At 40.1% G+C, this 19461-nt stretch overlaps 1 protein-coding gene across 5 annotated transcripts in view; it reads right to left on the bottom strand.

The window, feature by feature from the left end:
* Positions 1–224: 224 nt before the first annotated feature.
* LOC105269354 (Dual specificity testis-specific protein kinase 1) overlaps positions 225–19461 on the bottom strand; it is a 38308-nt gene continuing 19071 nt past the window's right edge. The window contains exons 2-7 of one of the 5 annotated variants that reach the window (XR_892429.1): positions 16581–16702; positions 12823–13369; positions 6900–7430; positions 6425–6471; positions 6131–6297; positions 4956–6039 (exon numbers count right to left, since the gene is read on the bottom strand). Coding sequence is in view for 2 of the 5 variants with exons in the window: in XM_011309508.1 (XP_011307810.1) it covers positions 3544–4074; positions 6900–7430; positions 12823–13369; positions 16581–16702 (1731 nt within the window). In the remaining 3 variants the exon portion in view is untranslated. Of the gene's footprint in view, positions 4075–4953; positions 6040–6130; positions 6472–6899; positions 7431–12822; positions 13370–16580; positions 16703–19461 lie in introns of those variants that run through there. The other 4 variants (XR_892430.1, XM_011309508.1, XR_892428.1 and 1 more) reach the window with 4 other exon arrangements.

Here is a 19461-nt window from a genome sequence, read left to right as displayed (position 1 = left end):
TTCAATATTTCTTTCATAAAACTACTTATTATTGGGATAAAAACATCATTAACAACTTTTAATATTTAATACCAATTCCCATAGCCCTAAACTCATTCCGATATTGAATAATGTTAAGTGAAATCATCAAGGAATTTTGTTCAAGGTTTTGTATGAAGATTTTATGATGTCAAAAGAATAGGGTGATGATTCAGGCGGCCTCACCCTCCCTCCCCCCCCTTCTGTAACTGAAAAGGTGAATGGGAAATCGAGTACCCCAATACTAAGAATCCTCCCGGTTATCGGAGGCAATTCCCAGAAACCGAGATATAAGCCCTGGGCTGGAGCTGGGAAGGACGTCCAGCTGCCACCAGGCGAGGGATGACTCGTGCCCCTCGTACACAGGAGTGCACCCCCCTGGACCCAGGTTGAAACCTGGAAACGGTACGAGGCGTCTCGCTCCCTCCAGTAAGCCAGGTTGTAAACGTCAGCCTAATGAGAATTATGTCGCGAAGTCGGCGCTACGACGGTCCCCGAAACAAAGACATGGTGCCCGACACCAGATGCATTACGGTAAAACGCCCCGCTGCGGATTTGACACGCGTGCAACCCAAGGAGGGAGCCAACGTCCTGCAACAACCCCCACCCTTGAAAGGCCCCCTAGGACCGACAGGTGAGTGACAGGAAGCGTAACCCCTCTCCCACAATGGACCCAAAATCAACTGGACTTCGCTGATAGGCCGAGACGTCGTAAAAATCGGGAATACGAAGATCACGCCACCCGAGCGACGATCGCAGCTGTCAACGGTTTTCCCGATTCTCAGAACAAGACAACGAACTCCCGAATTCCCGGAAGCGGACCGCCATGATGAGTGCCGAATCCCGGCATATCGATTAATTCCTCGCGGGACTATATACATACATATATTTATTTTTATATCTATTATTTATTTATTTATTTATTAAAATTTTTTTTTTTTCAGATTTCTGAATTTCGGGAGGTCAACTCTCGTTGGTTTACCTCTCTGTTGAGCTTTCTGGGTGAAGCTGGGGAAATCCCCTCCTTTTTGGGTGAGTGGGCCCGGTTCCATGACGAGACCTTTGAGCTGGCCTTGCAAGTTCTTTTGCGGGCGGACCCTTCTCGTTTCGAAGCTGAGGCCCAGCGACGGGAGGCATTTTTCCAGAGGCAACTCCAGATGGAGATAGTTCGTCAGCGGCATGAAGAACAACGCCGTTTACGGGAGGAGGCGATATTGGCTCAGGTGAGTTAGTGGAACGGAGATGAAGTTATCTGTTATTATCTTAATAACAGTTATTACCAAATAACGGTCGCGGGCCTAGGTGGGGGATGATCGCCACCAAGGGTATATATGATCCCGCCCCAACCCGCGAAGACGATTTCTTCTTCACTTGTCACTTGACTTGACGGCACTTCACTTCGAGTACCTTAGTCTGTCACTTCAGTTTTCTTGTGTCACCATCTTGATTCGCCAAGTTGGTTCATCGCTAGTCTTCACCTGCATCAGCCACGCTACCCTCGAGGAAGCGGAGTCCTACCTACGGGACCAGACCGTCTTCATCAACAATTACGCCTGAGCTGTGTAAGTCTATTGCAGACTAGTTGAGCCAACCCACTTCAGAAATTGCCACGCCGAAGCTGCGTAAGTAAGAAGAAATCAAATTGGCAACGAGGACTCCCCTGAACTCATTCATTCTGGGTTTAAAAGGCAACACTTGCACGGAGCGACAAGTACCTGCTGACCGACCCACTGACACAGTCCAGCCTCAAAAGATCGTAATAAAGCTGCACTAAGTGTTCGCTTTGTTGGTGAATGAAAACCGAGCGAGCCATAAAGTGACCCGACATCTGAAGTTCACGAGAAGCCGAGCCGCCACCCCTGGTCTGACGGAAGATTGGGGTCTTTCTTTACACTGCCCGAACCCCCGGTTCGGCACCTTCTCACCTGCCGGGTGAACGCCCTGAACACCTAGACCATCGCAACGAATCTCCAAGTTCACCGATCTCACCTTCACACCCCGAGAATCGTCTCGTCTTCAAGGAATCACCGAGAGCTACCCCTTCAACCTTCGAGGGAACCGCCGAGTCTGCCCACGACGCGACTGAGTGATCGCGCGCACCTTCTATCCCCCCCGTTTATCATCAACTGTAAGTCTTGAATCAATTGTAATTCTTCCTTCACCTCGGTTTTACCTATCTCTCCCATCAAATTGAGCAGTTTTACCTTGGATTGTTGTAACAATCCTGTGTTTTTAGTACCCCAATAAACATCTCTAAATTAATCAGTAGAAAGATTTTCTCTCTCTCTCTGCGTGATCCTTTCCCTAATTAGAATTCCTGCGTAACCTAGCATGGTACACTTTAGTGTTTTATCCCACACAATACGATCCCACTTTAGTTTGGTCTCCGTTTGGACGTAACTGGTCGCGGTCAAGTTAGTTCTTGGGGGTGGCCTTTTGGGAAATATTCGATCGTCCAGCCACCCGGAGGCCACAACAACCGTCTTTATGAATATTTGGTATGGAAGGGGAGGAAGAAGGGAACAGAAATATGTAATAACATGAGACAGTAAAGAGTGAAGAAATAAAAGATACTGTCGAAGATGGTAGCCACGTACCTAAATTGTGGATTAGTTGTTCACCATTCAGCCACGACTCTATTTTTTAAAATTGAGTTGACTCACCTTTACTTGATTTATCCATTGATTTTTGTAGTAAAAATAATTTTTGAATGAAACAGTAATAGAGGAAGGTGTTAAAAGACTTGCTCATTTTCTATTTCTCGAAAAAAATACTGCTGGACGGAGGACGGAGGTTCAACGATTTATCAAAACTTCCAAATGTAATTTTCATTACTAAATTATGAGAAAACATCACAGTCACATTTGCAATCTCATGACTCCCAGAGGAGATAGCCGAGTTTCTTTTCGTCGAGAAATAAAAAGTGATTTTACAGTTTCCATTTGAGGGGGAAAAGTACCTTTCTATCTACGCGATGACTTTGAATTCTTAATTGATGAATCAATGGAGAAAAATGCCGATTATACGATCAAAATAGTAATGCTGAACGCAACCATCGAAGATTTACTGATTTCTCATTGGTATCTCTTCTTCAACTGAACAAAACATATCTCAAATTAATCGCTCAGAATCCATACCTTGTCTAATGCGTTCAACCGATTTATCGAATGAAGGTACTAAATACGTACTAACGATTACATTGGCCATGTGAAACGCTGAAAGAATAAAAATTTGCGTATTATTTGGCTGATGTCTACAGTAATAAAAGGTTTACCTGATTTTTTAATACAATTTTCTTCATAGAAAACCTATTCTCTACTAAAAAAGATGTTTTGACATAGCCTTTTAAACATTTTAATAGCACAGATAAAGGTAATATAATGTATGTGAGTGGAAACAAAAATATCCTTAAAAAATCTTTCCACTTTTAAATGTCTTTATCCTACATACATAAGAAGAAACTGAAAATATTTTCAAAGTAATTCAAAGGATACTCACAATTCAGTTTTGAAAGCGTCGGAAGAGTCACTTTTTATCAAAAAGGGGTAATTTACTTCTAACAGCGCCCTCGCACACGACGAGTCGCTGTGCAGCTGAAATATTACATAAAGGTACAGTACCTTCGAGGCTAGCACGTAAAAGACCAATTCTGCTTGGTGCAGCCTCAATGGTATGATCAAAACCAATTCTCAGACCCCCTGCCGTAGCCTGTTTCCTTTCGAAATATTCAACGATTTTGGAAATGGTTCTACTAGAAGATCCAATCCCCCCAAATCTCTCCTCCCAGCATGAAGAGTCTCCGCCTCCTAGGCTTGCTATGTCCTCTGATGAGTCGGTATATATTGAGCTCGTTCGGTGATCATCCAACAGAAAGAGACTGCTAGCTGCTGAACTACTCAGGGTTGAGGCATGACGGCGATTCGGTGGCTCTGGGCTCAAGTCCTCTCCGACGCAACTCCAGAAGCCCGACTCGCAGCTCAATCGACGACGAGGTTCCCACCCATCTCGAAAGAGGGGATGTGTAAATAGACTCGCTACTCCCACCTTTGTTGCAACCTAGAATAATTACATTTTATTTTTTGGCGTTCCTTCACTTTTAATATTTTACGTTAGCCCTACACTGGTCATAGCACGCGACCTGAGGATTCCGGTCAGGCAGCGAGGGTTTCCCCACCATACTAATCCAACTAAGGGTCACACGACAATATCGCTCGATTCAAAATATCCCAGACGAAAGGATGTGATTAATCAATAGAGGATATCCTCCAGTGGTAAGTGGAGTGGTCTAGTTTAGGTCCACGAAACCATTCTGGATGTTGTATATTTATTGGAATGGGTTTCCTCAACTAATTAAGGATCTGGCCAGCATTCCAGAGGGAAATAATTAGTATGGGACAGGTGGATGTTACAACACCGCTTTCGGCGTTGTATAGGGTTACGGTGAGGACGTGTTGATGTTGTCGGCCCCAAACATACCACAGGTTGGTATACTTATAGACAATGGACACACAAAAAGATGGATCTCCAAACGGTCCTGAGTAAATTTACTAAAAATCGTGAATTCACCTCGCCCAACCATCTATTGCCATTGACTAAACACGACGAGCGATTTATTCGCCGCTACTCTCCTGTAACAATTCAAATCATTGAATATACTGCCACTCACTCGTCGTATCAACAGCGACCGCAGGGGGTGGGAAGATTTAAGGAATTTTAGGGATACTCCAGCTCCCAACCTCCATTAAGTTTATGACAGCACCCCCTGGGAGCTCATCATGTCCTTCGTGTAGGCAAGAATAGTGGGAATATTCAATACTCAAAATTTTTCAATGTCTAATGGATATTTTTTTTTAATCATTACATTTGTTGTTGTTATTTTTTTGATTGGTTATTGGTTGTTCTAATTGAGTTTACAGAACGGAAAATTTGTTTTCCGCTCTCAATGCCAACTTAAAATGCACAAGCTTTTTACAATGAAAAACTTATCAGAGTTCTTCAATCTTTGGAGATATTTAACGCATAATTTATTGAGGTATCAATACAGATCGGCCTACACTTTTTTCGCTGAAAAATTGTCCTGAAAATGTGTTTTTCCCGTATTCGCACTTTTTTTTTTTGGACAAAGAATAAAGGTAATATGATATAATATGATGGTTGAAAGTCAACAGTTAACGATGAAATTGAAAGTGGGATCGTGAACTTGAGAGAAAGAACATTGAGTTGTCCAATTTTCATTACTGCTAACATTTTGTTAAAAGAATGCAAAATTTTCCCCTCCACTTCTTGTCGAGTTTTTATATTAAAAAAAGATTCCCTTTTCCAATAGCAAGGAAACTGAAATTGTTTGGACCAGCTTCAGTGACTTGAACAAATGAGTGGAAATATTAGTGATGATCAAACTTTGAAAATAAAAAATATTACTTCCATTTTTTATATTGAAAAGAAAATGTCCAAATACGTGCAAAAAATTCAAACAATTTTGCCCTAGCATTCCAATCACGCGCATGCGCCATCTTCCGACATTACCCCCACCACAGGAATATACGGCAACCCTTGTAATAAGGTTAGGTTCCCTATAATTGGAGCCTTAATAACTTTATGGCTGCAGCTCCTAACCTATCTAAGGTTGCCCACCTCTAGAGTCTAGACTGTTTTACGATCTTTTTTCTCCTTGTTGTTTCTGCCTCTTTTCTTTCTTCAATTTCTGGATACTGAGAGGATACGAATGGGTGTTTCATCAGAGAAAGTATTGTTTAATTGATTATAGTTTTTGGTGGACCTAAACCATACAATTACCTAATGTTTTTCTGAGGACACGCTACGCCTACGTAAAAACCAGGACGAAATGTACCGGTAATTATTTAGTGAATTCGCACCAAGAATTTTCCCAGGTCCCTGGCTAAAATGACTACGATAGCACAAAACGATCGATGAAGATAGACTTCTGCAGGTCCAATCGTCGCTTAGGATACCGCAGCTCTCCTCCCCCTTTGACCTCTCTTTTTGGATGATGCGATGAGTCTGTTTATTCAATATATATTTAATTGAATTTATTAACATATTCAACTGAGTAATATAGTATATAATATAATCATCTTAATATATTATTTACTGTTTAATAATATTGCTTCGGCTGCCGGTGGGCAGCACAGGTATATCGGTCATCGTATTTAGACGGAGAAGGTTAGATGTGGGGTGAAGTGTTGTGGTCTAATTGGTACGATGGAGGAATACTGTTTAAGATTGTCTAATCATTCATCTCATTGTTTTGTCCTCTGTCTTTGAACGTTGAAAAAAATTCAAATTAGAATTTCATAAAGAAAAGAATGCCAGAGCCTCAGCCAAGACTCGAACCCTTCCAGTTACGCAGTGGGTACTCTTACCAACTGAGCTACCAGGAACCAACCTGTATTATCTATGGGGCCACGCACACCATCTCAGCCGCCGTTGATCCTGGGTAACGCAAAAAGCGGTGAAGATCGGGCATTGAAATTATCCCTTAATTCACGTCACAGTAGATAGATGCTCATAAAATGCCAAAGTAATGAAATATAAAGACGATCAATTGAGCGCGTCAAAATTATGACCTGGGGCGAATCGACTAATTAATTACCAAAATTTTTCTTTTAAGAAAAGGAAATTGCGTACAATTGGTCTGTTTATTCAAACACATCGAGATATTAGTACTAATATTTCAAGCTCTTCCCAAAATACTATGATGATATACATTAGCATTGATAATAGCATTGAAAATAACATAGGTCAAATTTTTTTAATGAATATGAACAATGAGCGTCTCTTTTTTTTAATGACCTGTAAGGATTATTTTTTCATATTCTCTTCTGAATTTCAAACTTAATACGTAAAATGTCCAAGTTTACCTTCTTTTCCCATTTTTTTCTAGCTGTAGGACTGCTAGGCTCTGAGCTCGGTTTTTTCCTCTCCAGAATTTTTGCAATACTGTCATTTTGGGCAGGTTTAAACTTTCCACTAACTCCATCAGTAACACTGAGCCTTACGTCTTCGAGAGACGGAAGCTCTAAGCAACTTGAAAACAAGTCACCAAGGATTTTTTTGACTCCACCAAGAGCGTGAAAAGGATTAGCAGTCATAGGACGATAGTGGGGATCTCGTCGACTCGCCAACTCAGCAATTCGCCTGGCTGAGTGGCACCTGGCCTTATCCGATGGCGTGGCAGTATTGCAACCTCTAGCATCAGCAGACAAACTCCGGTGCTTTGCAATCCTTCTTGTAAATGTCCTCCCTACTCTCGCTATTTCATCCATGCTCGTGATCAGCGCTGGGTCGACTGATTGTCGTTTACTTAGGCTTCCTTTATTTTGTTCTTCAATTATTAAATTTTCCAGAATCGTTACAATTTCCGGAAACAGTGGACGTGACTTTGGTTCATACTGAAATAAAAATACATCAACAATTCAATTGATTAAGTCTCCGAAAAGTATGAAACATAACACTCTATCGACTTCGAATAGTGATCGTTTTATTTTATTAAAAAATATAATTTTCACCTTAATCGACAGTCAATTTATCACGCCGGTCGTGGGAGTAGGTCTACATCATGGAAAATAAATTTAATTCGTTGTAATATATTTCAAAAAAATCTATTGATCCCGGCAGAATCTACTTGTCCCGAGTACCAAGACGTTCTTGGCGAAAACGCACATTTTCCTACTTTTTGAACTAAAAAAAACAGGGAAGTTTTATCAAGGCCATTTGTACTGCTGAAAGGCATATGTTGCACTAGTAAGAAGTAGATTTGTTACTTACAACAAGTAGAAAATGTACTTCTACAGATTATCTAGCCAGCACTCTTATTGTTTCTCAAATTTTTCAAATTCTTTTGGGCTAATGTTGAAAAATGTCACTGAAAGTCATGTGTAGATAACCGAAAATATTCTCAAACTTGAGGACTTAATGTTGACCAAAAAAGTTTTTTTTCTACATGCCCTTGCATTTACAATCCCAATCACAGATTTTGCGTGATTGCGATGTCGTAAATGACGAGAAAGGGAGCGTAAATCATGGGCCCTTGTAATTTACCACACAAAAATCGTAATTTACATTTGTGCATTTCTGGGCGTAAATTACGTCGTTTTAGCTAGTTATTTACGTTTGCAAGCCCGTAATGTAGAAGATCTGAAATGCCTCGAATTATATTCTAAGTCTCATATTTTAAGTACAGTCTTTTCTGTGTGCAGTACACAAAGGACAAGAGTGGATTTCGAAACAAGTCTTTACGTATTAAAATAACGTTTTCTCAGACTTTATGTTTGGAGTCAAAATAGGCAAACTCCAGGTAGCTGAAAGTCATCTCATAAGCTGGAATTAACAACAAGGGCCTGACTTAGAACCATAATACGATTTTAGTGGGGATAGGGTTTTCCATTAAATGCCTAAAAACAATGGTGATTCTCAAGTGATTATAATCCTTCCCTTCAGCTCAGGTTATGTAGACACATTCGTTAGACAAAACTTTTCAGACCATGCACTGAAGAAAACCATTTTGGCTTGTCAGAGCTATCTCGCACGATCTGAAAGTGAGTAATATAAGCCCACGAGCCAAAAAGCACTTTTCTCGAGAATGCATAATGAAATAAAAGTCAGTTTTCAGAACAGTTTCAAATATTTCACATATCAATATAAAACAAATGTATCAATGATCAGATCACAGGACTTTCTCCCTATTGCTAACAATTGTCCCTGGATCGGATAGTAATAACGATGGTTGATATTGAGAGAGCAAGTCCCATTTTTATCAGTCTTCAAGTATGCTAGATTTGATACGGAATTCTCTTCATTTTTGATAGATTAAGAGCATTTCACCTCCACTACCGTGAATTTCACAGTAGGGTCACCAGGAATAGCTGTCGGGTAGACATGAGACTTCCCAATGAAAGCTCCAAACGGCTTAACTTTCACAGCCTCATCTCATAGTTTATACTACGTAGCAATTGCTTTGCTCTCATAAATATTACCATGAGAAATGGCATTGGAGATGTCCTATGGAGGGTCTGATAATGGCTTGGCTAATTGGCATGCAGCTTCCTCTAGAGTTAGCGAAGAAGTACGTTGAAAATTAGTAGCAATTACTCTGATTCTACTTTCATTATGGGAATCTTGACATTTGTCTGTCCACTTGTTTGCTTCCAAATTCTCCGGATGATCTAATCCATTACATCTACGCGATCCAACCTTTCCAACAGCCTGTCAATAGGTTTGGGCTTACTATATAGTTGTGATCAGCATAGAGATTTGTCGGTTCAATTAACTATTTCAAAGGCATCGAGACCGACGTCGGTAGCTTAGTGGCTAGGTGCGAGCCTAGAATCGAATTTCTTCAACAGGCACCGATTAGCTAATAGAACATTCCCAATGTACCGACATGTGCTTTCGAGGTTTCGTTGATGTCTTGTTGAGGTGCTGTTAAACTATTAGAGGGCTGCTTGACCATTGAAGCCTGATTGCTCAGTGAAAGATCTGTGCAAAACCATTTGACCTTCACGTGTCATTTGTTTCAGTGCCATTAATAAAATTAGTACATGTTTGCACGTTTTCCTGCAACACATTTGTATTTGGCCGGTACAATTTATCCATCCTTCATTGTAATGCAAACTTTTGTTTACAAACAACTGAAAAAAAAATTAACGTAGAAATAGTATATTTCTGGGGTGTTGGGATGGGTTTTTTTACACGTGTGGAGTTGGAATTCTTCCAATAATTTGCATTATTCTATTGTTTCTGTGACGTTCCCCATTTTTTCCTCCCTCTCTTGCCCGTTCTCTCAGCCATAAAGAGAGTAGAGTTGGTAAAAGTCACGGTTAATCTTTGGAACTCACACAACGAACATGGGAGTAAAAACTCAGTTTGCTCTCGATAAATACGCCCAGGTTTCTGACACCATCAATAACTTCAACGATGCATTAATCAGTCGTTTGGCACCTAGAACGATAGCCTTACATTGCCTTAGTTTTAACATTGGGCTAGAGACGATTGGAAGCCGCTCATGCCTGTATCCGGGGGATATTTTCATTAAGGCGAGTAATGCCTAAATGCAGCTCTGATGGGTAGCAGTCCAGGTAGATCTGCAGGTCGTCGACATAAAGCAGATTTCGTGGATAGGATAGACGCCAATGTCATTGATGAAGAGGGACAAGAGCCACTGTCCGAGTAGGGATGCTTGTGGAACAGGAGCATTCGTCGGGAGAAACTCAGACTAGCTGTCACTCCTCACAGTCTGTAAGCAATTAGCCAAGGAGGAATGCTACTGCTCCGATGTTTCTCTATGTATAATGCTGATAAATCTACCTGCATCTACCCTCATATTTTTTACTGCCCGTCCCACCTGTAAGGGATTTGGTCCTGAAGGGACAGCGCCAGCGCACAGTCAATCGAGCTGTGAGCTTTGTTCTTGGATTATCGAGGGATTTCTCGATTTCAGGCCAACGACACGATCTAGAGTGGCTCTCCATCTGAGACCTTAGCTGTTGCATCGCTTATGTTCCGGGTGATGGAAACGGGCTCTCCGACTCATTTGGCTGACTTTTTTGCTGAGTGTTCATCCTCTAGGCCTCGTCAGCGAATTCGGGCGTAGCAGGCTTTGGTATTCCCTAATTTCCGCACGGAGGCCTATAGAGCTAGCTTAGCAATTGCTGGGTCCGAGGTCTGGAACAATATCTCTGAGCGCATGAAAAACCTATCGGCAGCCATTGCTTTTGGAGATAGAGGCCTAGTAGTGTTGGCATTGCTTCACTTCCACATGCAGCTGTGGCCCTACCCATGTAGGATTTGCAGACCTGTACAACAGGGCCAAGCATTGGCCGAGATCGGTTGCCCGATCATCGGGATTCTGATGAAAAGTCGTTGATTAGCCGATGATGTCCACATCAATCATGAGGGCCCCGATGAAATGCCGTCCATTGGCCGATGATGTCCGAATTGATCATCGGGGTATCCATGAAAGGCCGTTCATTGGCCGGTAATGTCCTCATCGATCATCGGGGCCCTGATGAAATGCCTTCTATTGGCCGATAATGTCCTCACCGATCACCGAGGCCCAGATGAAATACCGTTCTCCAGCCGATGATCGTAATCGATCAAGTCCGGGAAATAACCAACCTAATCTATAAGTATTAAATCCTAAACCTTGTAGGCTCGGTTTTACGGATTAAAGACAAGATAAGAATACAGAAAATATAAGAATACCCGCATGGACTAGCGGATAGCGTGCGCGACTACAACTCCGAAGTACTTAGGTTCGATCCTATCAGAATCATGCTTTTTTTAATTTTTATCTTTTTCTTTTTTGCTGCAACTAGAATTGATGAAAACGGCGATAACACTATGTGAGAACGTGCTAATGAACATTTATTGAGTTCGATATTGAGGTAAGCTCCAATAATCGACAGATGATTGGCCGGTTATCGGCGCTGATTATCGGCGGACTTGGTGCCAATCTGGGCCCAATGAGTGGCTGTTTTCTACTACCCTACATGGGTATCTGAGTACTCTCTGCCCCGCTGTATTTTCTGCTTATATCTCTTTATTTTTTGGTATTTACTTTTCTGTTTCTACCTTCACATCTTTTGTTTAAACTAAAACGATATTTTGTTTAAACGGTAAACCTATTATTTTCGGATTATCTTTTCTTATCACTGAGTCCGACATGACATTCTCACTTATTAAGGATGTTTACACCCTTTTTGCAAAAATTCACATAACAAAAGAAATGTCTGCCAATCTTACGATCGTATTGACGTGAAAAAATATAAAGTTTTTGCGTTATGTAATGACTCACGAAATTTCAAAGTAGCGCGAACATTTTTTATTGTTAAATCTAACTGGAACGAAGTTCATTATATTTCATTCCAATTAGAACTTTACACCACTTAAACATTCATTTTACACTTGGCAATAATATTTACACGTTTTCGTTGTTTTTAACGTGACTTGTTGAGAAGATGATGCAGAGTGCAAAGGCAAGGCTGCAGCAGAGTCCTTGCCACACATATCCGAGACCTTCGGGCGATATAGAATCGGGACGGTGTGCCGTAGTTTAGGGGCGACGTCCCCGCGCAAATATCGTGCCAGCGTTATATATGACAGAGATCGTATCTTAAGATAACGCCTAATGAAGGAGCAACGGCATTCGCGAGGAAAAATCAGTGGTTACTTAGAAAATGAGTATCTTCGAAAAAGAGTTATCAATAAGATGCAATATTTCTTCGTTTACGTAATCTGCCGGGGACCCAAAGTTCAAGTGTCTTATAATAAATATATATGACGAAATAAAACTACGAAAATTGTAATTGTATGTAATTGTATTCGTATGTGAGATTTTTTTTTTAAGGAAATGTATCACGAGATATCCGTAAGAGCTGCATGCTCAAACCTTCAATTCAATAATCGGTAGTCTTAGAGCGCTGTCTCATACAGTGACCGTATCTATGACTCTGTTTGTTGTATTTTTTCCGGACAAATAAGTGAAAAACTCCCGGTTTGAATTCGTACGTCTGCAGTCTATAGGGATGGAATAGACGAGGCTACATGAGTGCATGGGCACTGTTGTTATATGATCACTGAAGGTTACATTAACGAAAGCCAAGTGACGAACTAAATAAAAAATTGTTTACAATATCTGAATAAAAACCCTATTTAACAATAAAAAATCCGAAAAAGTGTAGGAATAGCAATATTTTGCGCGGAATGAGAATTGTATTTGAAAAAAAGTTGCTAACTGAATAAACGTACTTGCATATCCTTAAGATAGACAAATTAATAACTTACAGTGCAACAATTGAAGGCAAGTTGAAGAAAGGCAGGTGGTGGATCAGCCGCGGCACAAATCTCAGCAACTGCGAGGTAATCAAGCCCAAAATTGTCAGAGCGAGGTAAAACATCAGGATCAGCCGGTACTCGTCCAATTAATTCACAGACAACAATTCCAAAGGAGAATATGTCTGAACGATGATCGTACCACTGTCCCTTGAGACACTCTGGTGACATCCAGTAGGGACTCCCCACTGTGCTTAGACGATATCCAGAGTTGGGGTCAGGTATTTTAGCCGCTAATCCAAAATCTCCTACCACAGCCATTAAACCGTCATTTGTTTCGTCTCGTTTTATGAGGACATTTTTTGACGTTAAATCCCGGTGAAAAATTCCTTTACTGTGCAGGTAGGCCATACCACGCGCCACGTCCCTGGCCAGGTTCATTCGTTTTAAATGGCTCAGTGGTGTATGCCTTGCCATTATAAGCTGTTCCAGACTACCTCCGTTTATGTATTCTGTCAGTGCGTGGAGTTGACCCTCGTGCACACAAACGCCCATGAACCTTTTTATTAAAGAACAGAGAAAAATGGCTTTATTATTAATTATTTTAGCTACAATTCAGTACCATTTCATATTTGGAAATTGGCATACATGCATTCTAGGAAGTATAATAAATTGATGATTTTTTTTTGAAGCTTCTCGAATCTATCCCAGAATTAAACAGAAATGAAAAATTCCAAATTTTTTTGCAATCCCATAGCAAAGTTAGGATTTAAACAAAGTCAGTTAAACCCGCGTTTTTATGGGAAATTCTCAAAGTTTTAGAAAAAGAATCGGAAAAACTATCTCCTTCGCGATGAAACTATGGAGACAGTGGAAAAATTATCCACCGCATAATGGTACTTTTTTTTCTATCCAGTCAGATCAATCATTTGGATCAGAAAGTTAGAAAGATATTGAAAATTTCTAGGCGATGGAAATTTATGCGCGCGCAACTTGCATACATGTGAACGTCGCCGCAATTCCAGAGATAAATGCGAACGCGCCAAATACAAAACGCGTCCCAACAATACGGTGAAGGGGTGGCATAATGGTTTTCAGGGTAAACTCGAAGCTGCTCCTCCCTGTTTGTGGAAATTGATAAATTTGTTTAAATTAGAACAAGGTATTATTGAGGTTCTCATTACACAGGCTAAGCGTGGTGCTACCTCTCCACCCCCAAAAAAGCATACCGTGATTATGTTCGTTTGAAAGCCATTGTTAATAATTATAGTCGCGATGAAATACATGTCAACCTCAACAGTATTATACATTTTTTTTCGTTCTGAGTTAATTTGAGTTGTAAATTGATCAATGAAATACTCGGTTCTGATCTTGCAGTGTTTACTTGCTATTGGATATTGATATTTTTCTATTGATAATTTTTTTATTGATTTTTTTCAAATTTCATTTTTAAATTAGAATTTTTTTCCGGGGAAGATAATTAAAAAAATGAAAAGCAAAGGTAGGATTTTCGTGCGAATCCCGATTCCTGAATATGAAAAAGTGAAATTTTTTAATGCTATAAGAAGTCGACATCTGAAAAAATGAATAAAAATGAATTTGATGAATGATATACAGGGTATCCCAAAACCGAACGCCTAACCTTCATCCCAAAATTCCGGGCTAATTCTGGATCGAAATAGCCGCAGTACTTTTCGATCGGACGCACCGTCTTCGATTTATTCAGGGTTGAAGTTGTCCAAATCAGGAGCGCGGGATAACTGGCTGCACAACGGTGCAAGAAATGCTAGAGTGGTGGTGGTTTTTTCACTGTATATCTGGGACCCGGTAACTTGGACTCACGTGGCTGCCAAGCTTCGTTAGTGACAGCTGGGAGAGGCGCGTCATTCCCTTAACGAAGCTACCGATATGGTTCGACCGATACTGGCAGAGGGCGACCGTGCAATCAAGCGGCAATTTTCAATTTTCCATCAATTCGAAATAAGCAGCAATATTGAGAAAAGGTATTTTCTAATGCTTTCAGGATGAGGAATCACCACTGACAATTATTTTACGTCCAGACGATATTTGTAATAATTCAATAAATAAGATAGAACAAATGTCCAAAATTCTGAGTTGGAGCGATAACTTAATAGGCATTGTAGAGAAAATGAATATGAGAATTCGAAATTAGAATAAGATCTCTTATAAGAATTCTAAAGACCGACGATGAGAACAGGGCTGGAAAAGCTTCAGCAGCCAAGAATTAATTCACTGAGGCTGCCTGACTTCACTGAAAAAATCATTATATTGATAGCCGGAGAAAGATTTGCATTTAACGTATCAAACTTCTTTCAATCGCTGGTCAAAAAAACCGAGTTAGGCCTGAATGAGGCTTATGGCAGCCCTTCGGAAAAGAGGCTGTTTCATTGTGACTGATAAAATTGAATTACTTAGTTTTTATTTTATTTATCCCAGACTTTCCGTTTCTGATATACTGGAATGAGATATAATATTCGAACGGAATTTAGAGGGATATGAATAATACTATTGCAACTTCAACTTATGATACAAATCGATAACAATGCATCAATTTTGCGCCAATTCTGGCAGATCAGCCATTTTTGTTAAACTCGCACGCCACTGTACGTAGCTGATGGCAATGTCGTAACCACTGGGACTTATTCGCAGGCAAACGATGGCTAATTGGGTGCCCATTAGGATTTGGAGATTATCCCGACCCTAATAATAGGATATCTCCTGGCTACCTGAAGGTTGCCGAGCCCTGCTCTATATTACATCAGCAGAAGGACGCAATGGATACAAAAGAAAATTCAATAATTAAAAAACAAAAGAGGGTTAAATTGTCTGTCCAGTGATACCCCTTTCATCTCTTGATCTCTCTAAGAACTAAATAAATACCGCGATTAATTGATCAACGGAGATTCAGCTGGAAGCATCCTGAAAGCAGCTTTGTACTCAGTCGTAAATAAGGGAATTGAACACCGCTAGATTAAGTATTTAATCATTTACCGGATCAATTCTGACACTCTCCCTATTGGTCTGCGATCAAAACTCCTTAACAAGTCAAGCAAACGATCGAGGTCCACAATTGGCTGTACCGTCATCCCCCGTCAAATGGAAAGTCGAGGTCATCGATTGGGCGCTATTCAAATTCCCGATTAGAAACCTTGCCATCAGGCAGGTGAAAAGTCTTGACAAGTAGATCTTGGCACTGAACTACTGAAGTCGTTAATCTCGCCACCGTCCATCTCTTTTAGTGCTCTAATGAATTTTCCAAATCCAACAACCAACAACGAGAGTGAGTAATAGCGTCTTCGTTCCATCCGTTAACTGTCGGCTACCGTAAGTTTTACCCGATTGTAATCATCTAAGATTTTGTTTTGTCCCATATTTCCCAACTTACTGAGCGATTTCATCTGAAATTGTTGTAACAATCCTATTTTCTTAGTAGATTAACGAAACGATACTGTTCAACCAGAAGGAGAAGATTTTCTCTTTCTCTGTGCGATTCTTTGTTATCACTCCGGCGTAGCCCGGCATAGTACATTTCAGTGTTTGATCCCACAGAATCCCATCACATTCTCTTTTGGTCTTTATTAGTTGTAACTGCCCACGATCAGGTTAGTTGTTCGGGGTCACCTTTTATAAACAATATGGATCATCCAGTTACCCGGAGTTTACAACAGCCTCATAACTTCTCAGCGGACTCAACATATTTGTCTAAACTAGTAATTTAAAAAGTAAAATTAGAGAAAAATTCAACTTACCTAAGTATGTTAGGATGACTAAGTTTATTCATTAATTGTACTTCTTTAAGCATGTTCGGCCTGTTTGCTGGTAACTGATTCATCTTGAGGACCATCACTTGCGCCGTTACCTTATGGGTGACCTAAAACAGTAATAGCATAAAATTACAAATTTTAGCTAGGAGGCTTAAGAGGTCAAGATTAATGGCATTTTTCATTCTCGATGGACGCCGCGTTCAATTTGAGCATTGCGTTTATATTCTACAAACATTGCAGTCTGCATCTTTAGGATAATGGTGGAAAGAGAAGAGTGGTGGCGTTCCGCCAATCAAATGCTCTGATAGATCAGTTGACAAGGTGCAGACGATGCGCATTGTAATGTTTGTGGAAAATGGGCGCATTGTTGAAACATGGCGCGCCATGCATCTGGGAGTTGAAAATGTAAAATTATAAGTTTTTTAGTCATTTCAGAATAAGTGGTTTCAATACAGTTTGATTTAGTTAAGAAAATATCGCTAACAGCTCGTCTTATTATTGTACCAAAAGTGATGCGCCCGATGGAACGAGCATTGTACTAGTTGAGTCACTGTATAAACATATATTCTTCTGGGGTATTCAGTTAATTACTGAAAAACTAAACGAGTGAATAAGACAATACATTCGATTGATCTCGTTCCTATTATACCTCCACTTAAGCAAAATGTCTGGTTTGACTAATTGCGTGGATAGAGTTGAAAAAAAGTGAAAAATTGAGAAATTTAATACTCGTCAATAGAAGGGTTCAGAAAATTATATAATTTTTTAAAAGATTCATGTCCCATGAAATCGCCTGCTGTGCGTCGTTCTTGGAAACTCCTTACACGGGAAGAAATATACTTCAATCAAGTATATTTTGTATTTAGATGCATACGTTATCCTTGATTTCAATATATTGAACTTTCAATGGTAATATCCTAAAGTAAAATCTCACGAGAAATTCTGAACTCATTATGCTTCAAAAATAACAAATTCGTTAACAATCAATAATTCTTATCGTGCGGCTGAGATGTTTCTATGATTTGTTTATTCTAATTACAATATTTGAATTCCAGATTTTAAGAATTCGCAAATCTAGTGGTCTGAAACGAAGAAATCAGATGTAACTAATTTTGACATCAATGATTGATTGGTTGAAACAATACTGCTGGAGTGGGGGAGCAGAAATGGTGGGGGGTAAATGGAGTGGGGGAAGATTATGAGTGGGAAGGATGGTATAAAGAGGCAGTCGTCAGCAGCAGAGATCATTCTCCAGTTTCCTACAGCACCAGCAACATGGAATTTTTCGGAAAGCTGATGCGCCTTCTTGGTGTTGCCACACCTGAATGTAATCCAGTTGTAAGTCTGCCAGTGGAAATAACCCAGAATATTTTCAGAATGCTGGAGCCCCACTCACTCTTAAATGCGGCCCAAGTATCTCGAAAATGGTGTGACGTATGTCGCGGTGATCCTCAGTTGAGAGCCATTGCCAGGCGCCACATCAGAAGGGAGAAAAGGCTTGCATACGGCCTAGCCAGTAAGCCTGGAGCCAAGTCGGTGAAGAAGACTGCATTGCTCACGTCTGTATCGGCGGTGCCAAATATGATTGGTGTCCCAGTTATTTTTACTTTCGGCCCTTCTGACATTCATGCGGGACAGTCAAAGACTAAAAGCGTTAAACGACGCTATCATCCCTTCTCCAGAACAGGGATGGTAAAGAGTATGCTTAAGTTTAGGTAATTATAAAGAGGATAATATAGTAACTTAGGAATTAAAGACTAAGATAGCTAAACGACGCTATCATTCCTCCCCAAGAACAGGGATGGTAAAGAGTATGCTAAGTTTAGGTAATTATAAAGAGGATAATATAGTAAGTTAAGAATTACGGACCCGTAATCTAAGTAAGGAATGCTGACAATTGAAATAGACTTAGATATAAATTTTGTAAATTAAATGATAATAAATCGATTTCAAAAATACGGAACAAGTCTTCATATTCAAGGGAGATACCTACTAGAGTTTATTGCAATATAGGTGGAGTTGATAATGAATAACCGCTCAAATAATCTCCTGAGAAGAAAATAATATGCAACAATTTAATTGACCAAATGCCGATGCACAGTTGGTTTCTGCACATTTAAAGACTATGCCAAGCAAAGACGAGTAATAAAGTCGTTCTCATTTATTTTTTCAAAATCCCAGAATATAGATACAATTTTAACAGCGATCGATTGCTGATGAACATGAGAGTTACGTTATTTTCCCACCATTTAAATTTTTAATAACACGGTCCACAGAATGGAAGAAATCATGAAGTAAAAGGGGTATTTGCTGAAAAGAGCATCACTATCAAGGAGGCATATTTCATCTGAGGTGAGTTTTTCATGATATCAGCATAGTAAAATATCTAATGACAATAGCAGATAATTAAAAATTATTACGAAATACTCTATTCAATATATACTGACGGTAATGCGTTAATGTATATTGAATGGAGTCTTTCGCTACCACAGTATCATCCTAACTTGGATAAATATGTTTGAGAGCATACGCTGACAATCGCAGAAAAATTAAATAGCTGGTATTTGGATTTCAATTAGTCAGAACGCTTATCGTTCTTTTATGCAATACTATGAAATTCTATGTAAATAACTTTAACATCACTGATTGGTCGGGACAATATTATGGGAGTGGGAGTAGGAGAGGTGGGGTTAAATGGGGTGGGGGGAGATGAGAAGTCGGAAGGATGGTATAAAATAGGGCCCGGCAACCTGGGTTGATTAGGCTCACGGGGCTCCCGAGCTTCGTTAGTCAGAGCTGGGAGAGGGGCCTCATCCACTTAACAAAACTACCTGCTCTAATTCGATATCTCTCTCTGCTTGAGCTC

The sequence above is a fragment of the Fopius arisanus genome, unplaced genomic scaffold (assembly GCF_000806365.1).
Source record: "Fopius arisanus strain USDA-PBARC FA_bdor unplaced genomic scaffold, ASM80636v1 scaffold00068, whole genome shotgun sequence".
In the NCBI taxonomy this organism is placed as follows: Eukaryota; Metazoa; Arthropoda; class Insecta; order Hymenoptera; family Braconidae; genus Fopius; species Fopius arisanus.
This window is presented reverse-complemented; position numbering and strand designations above follow the sequence as displayed.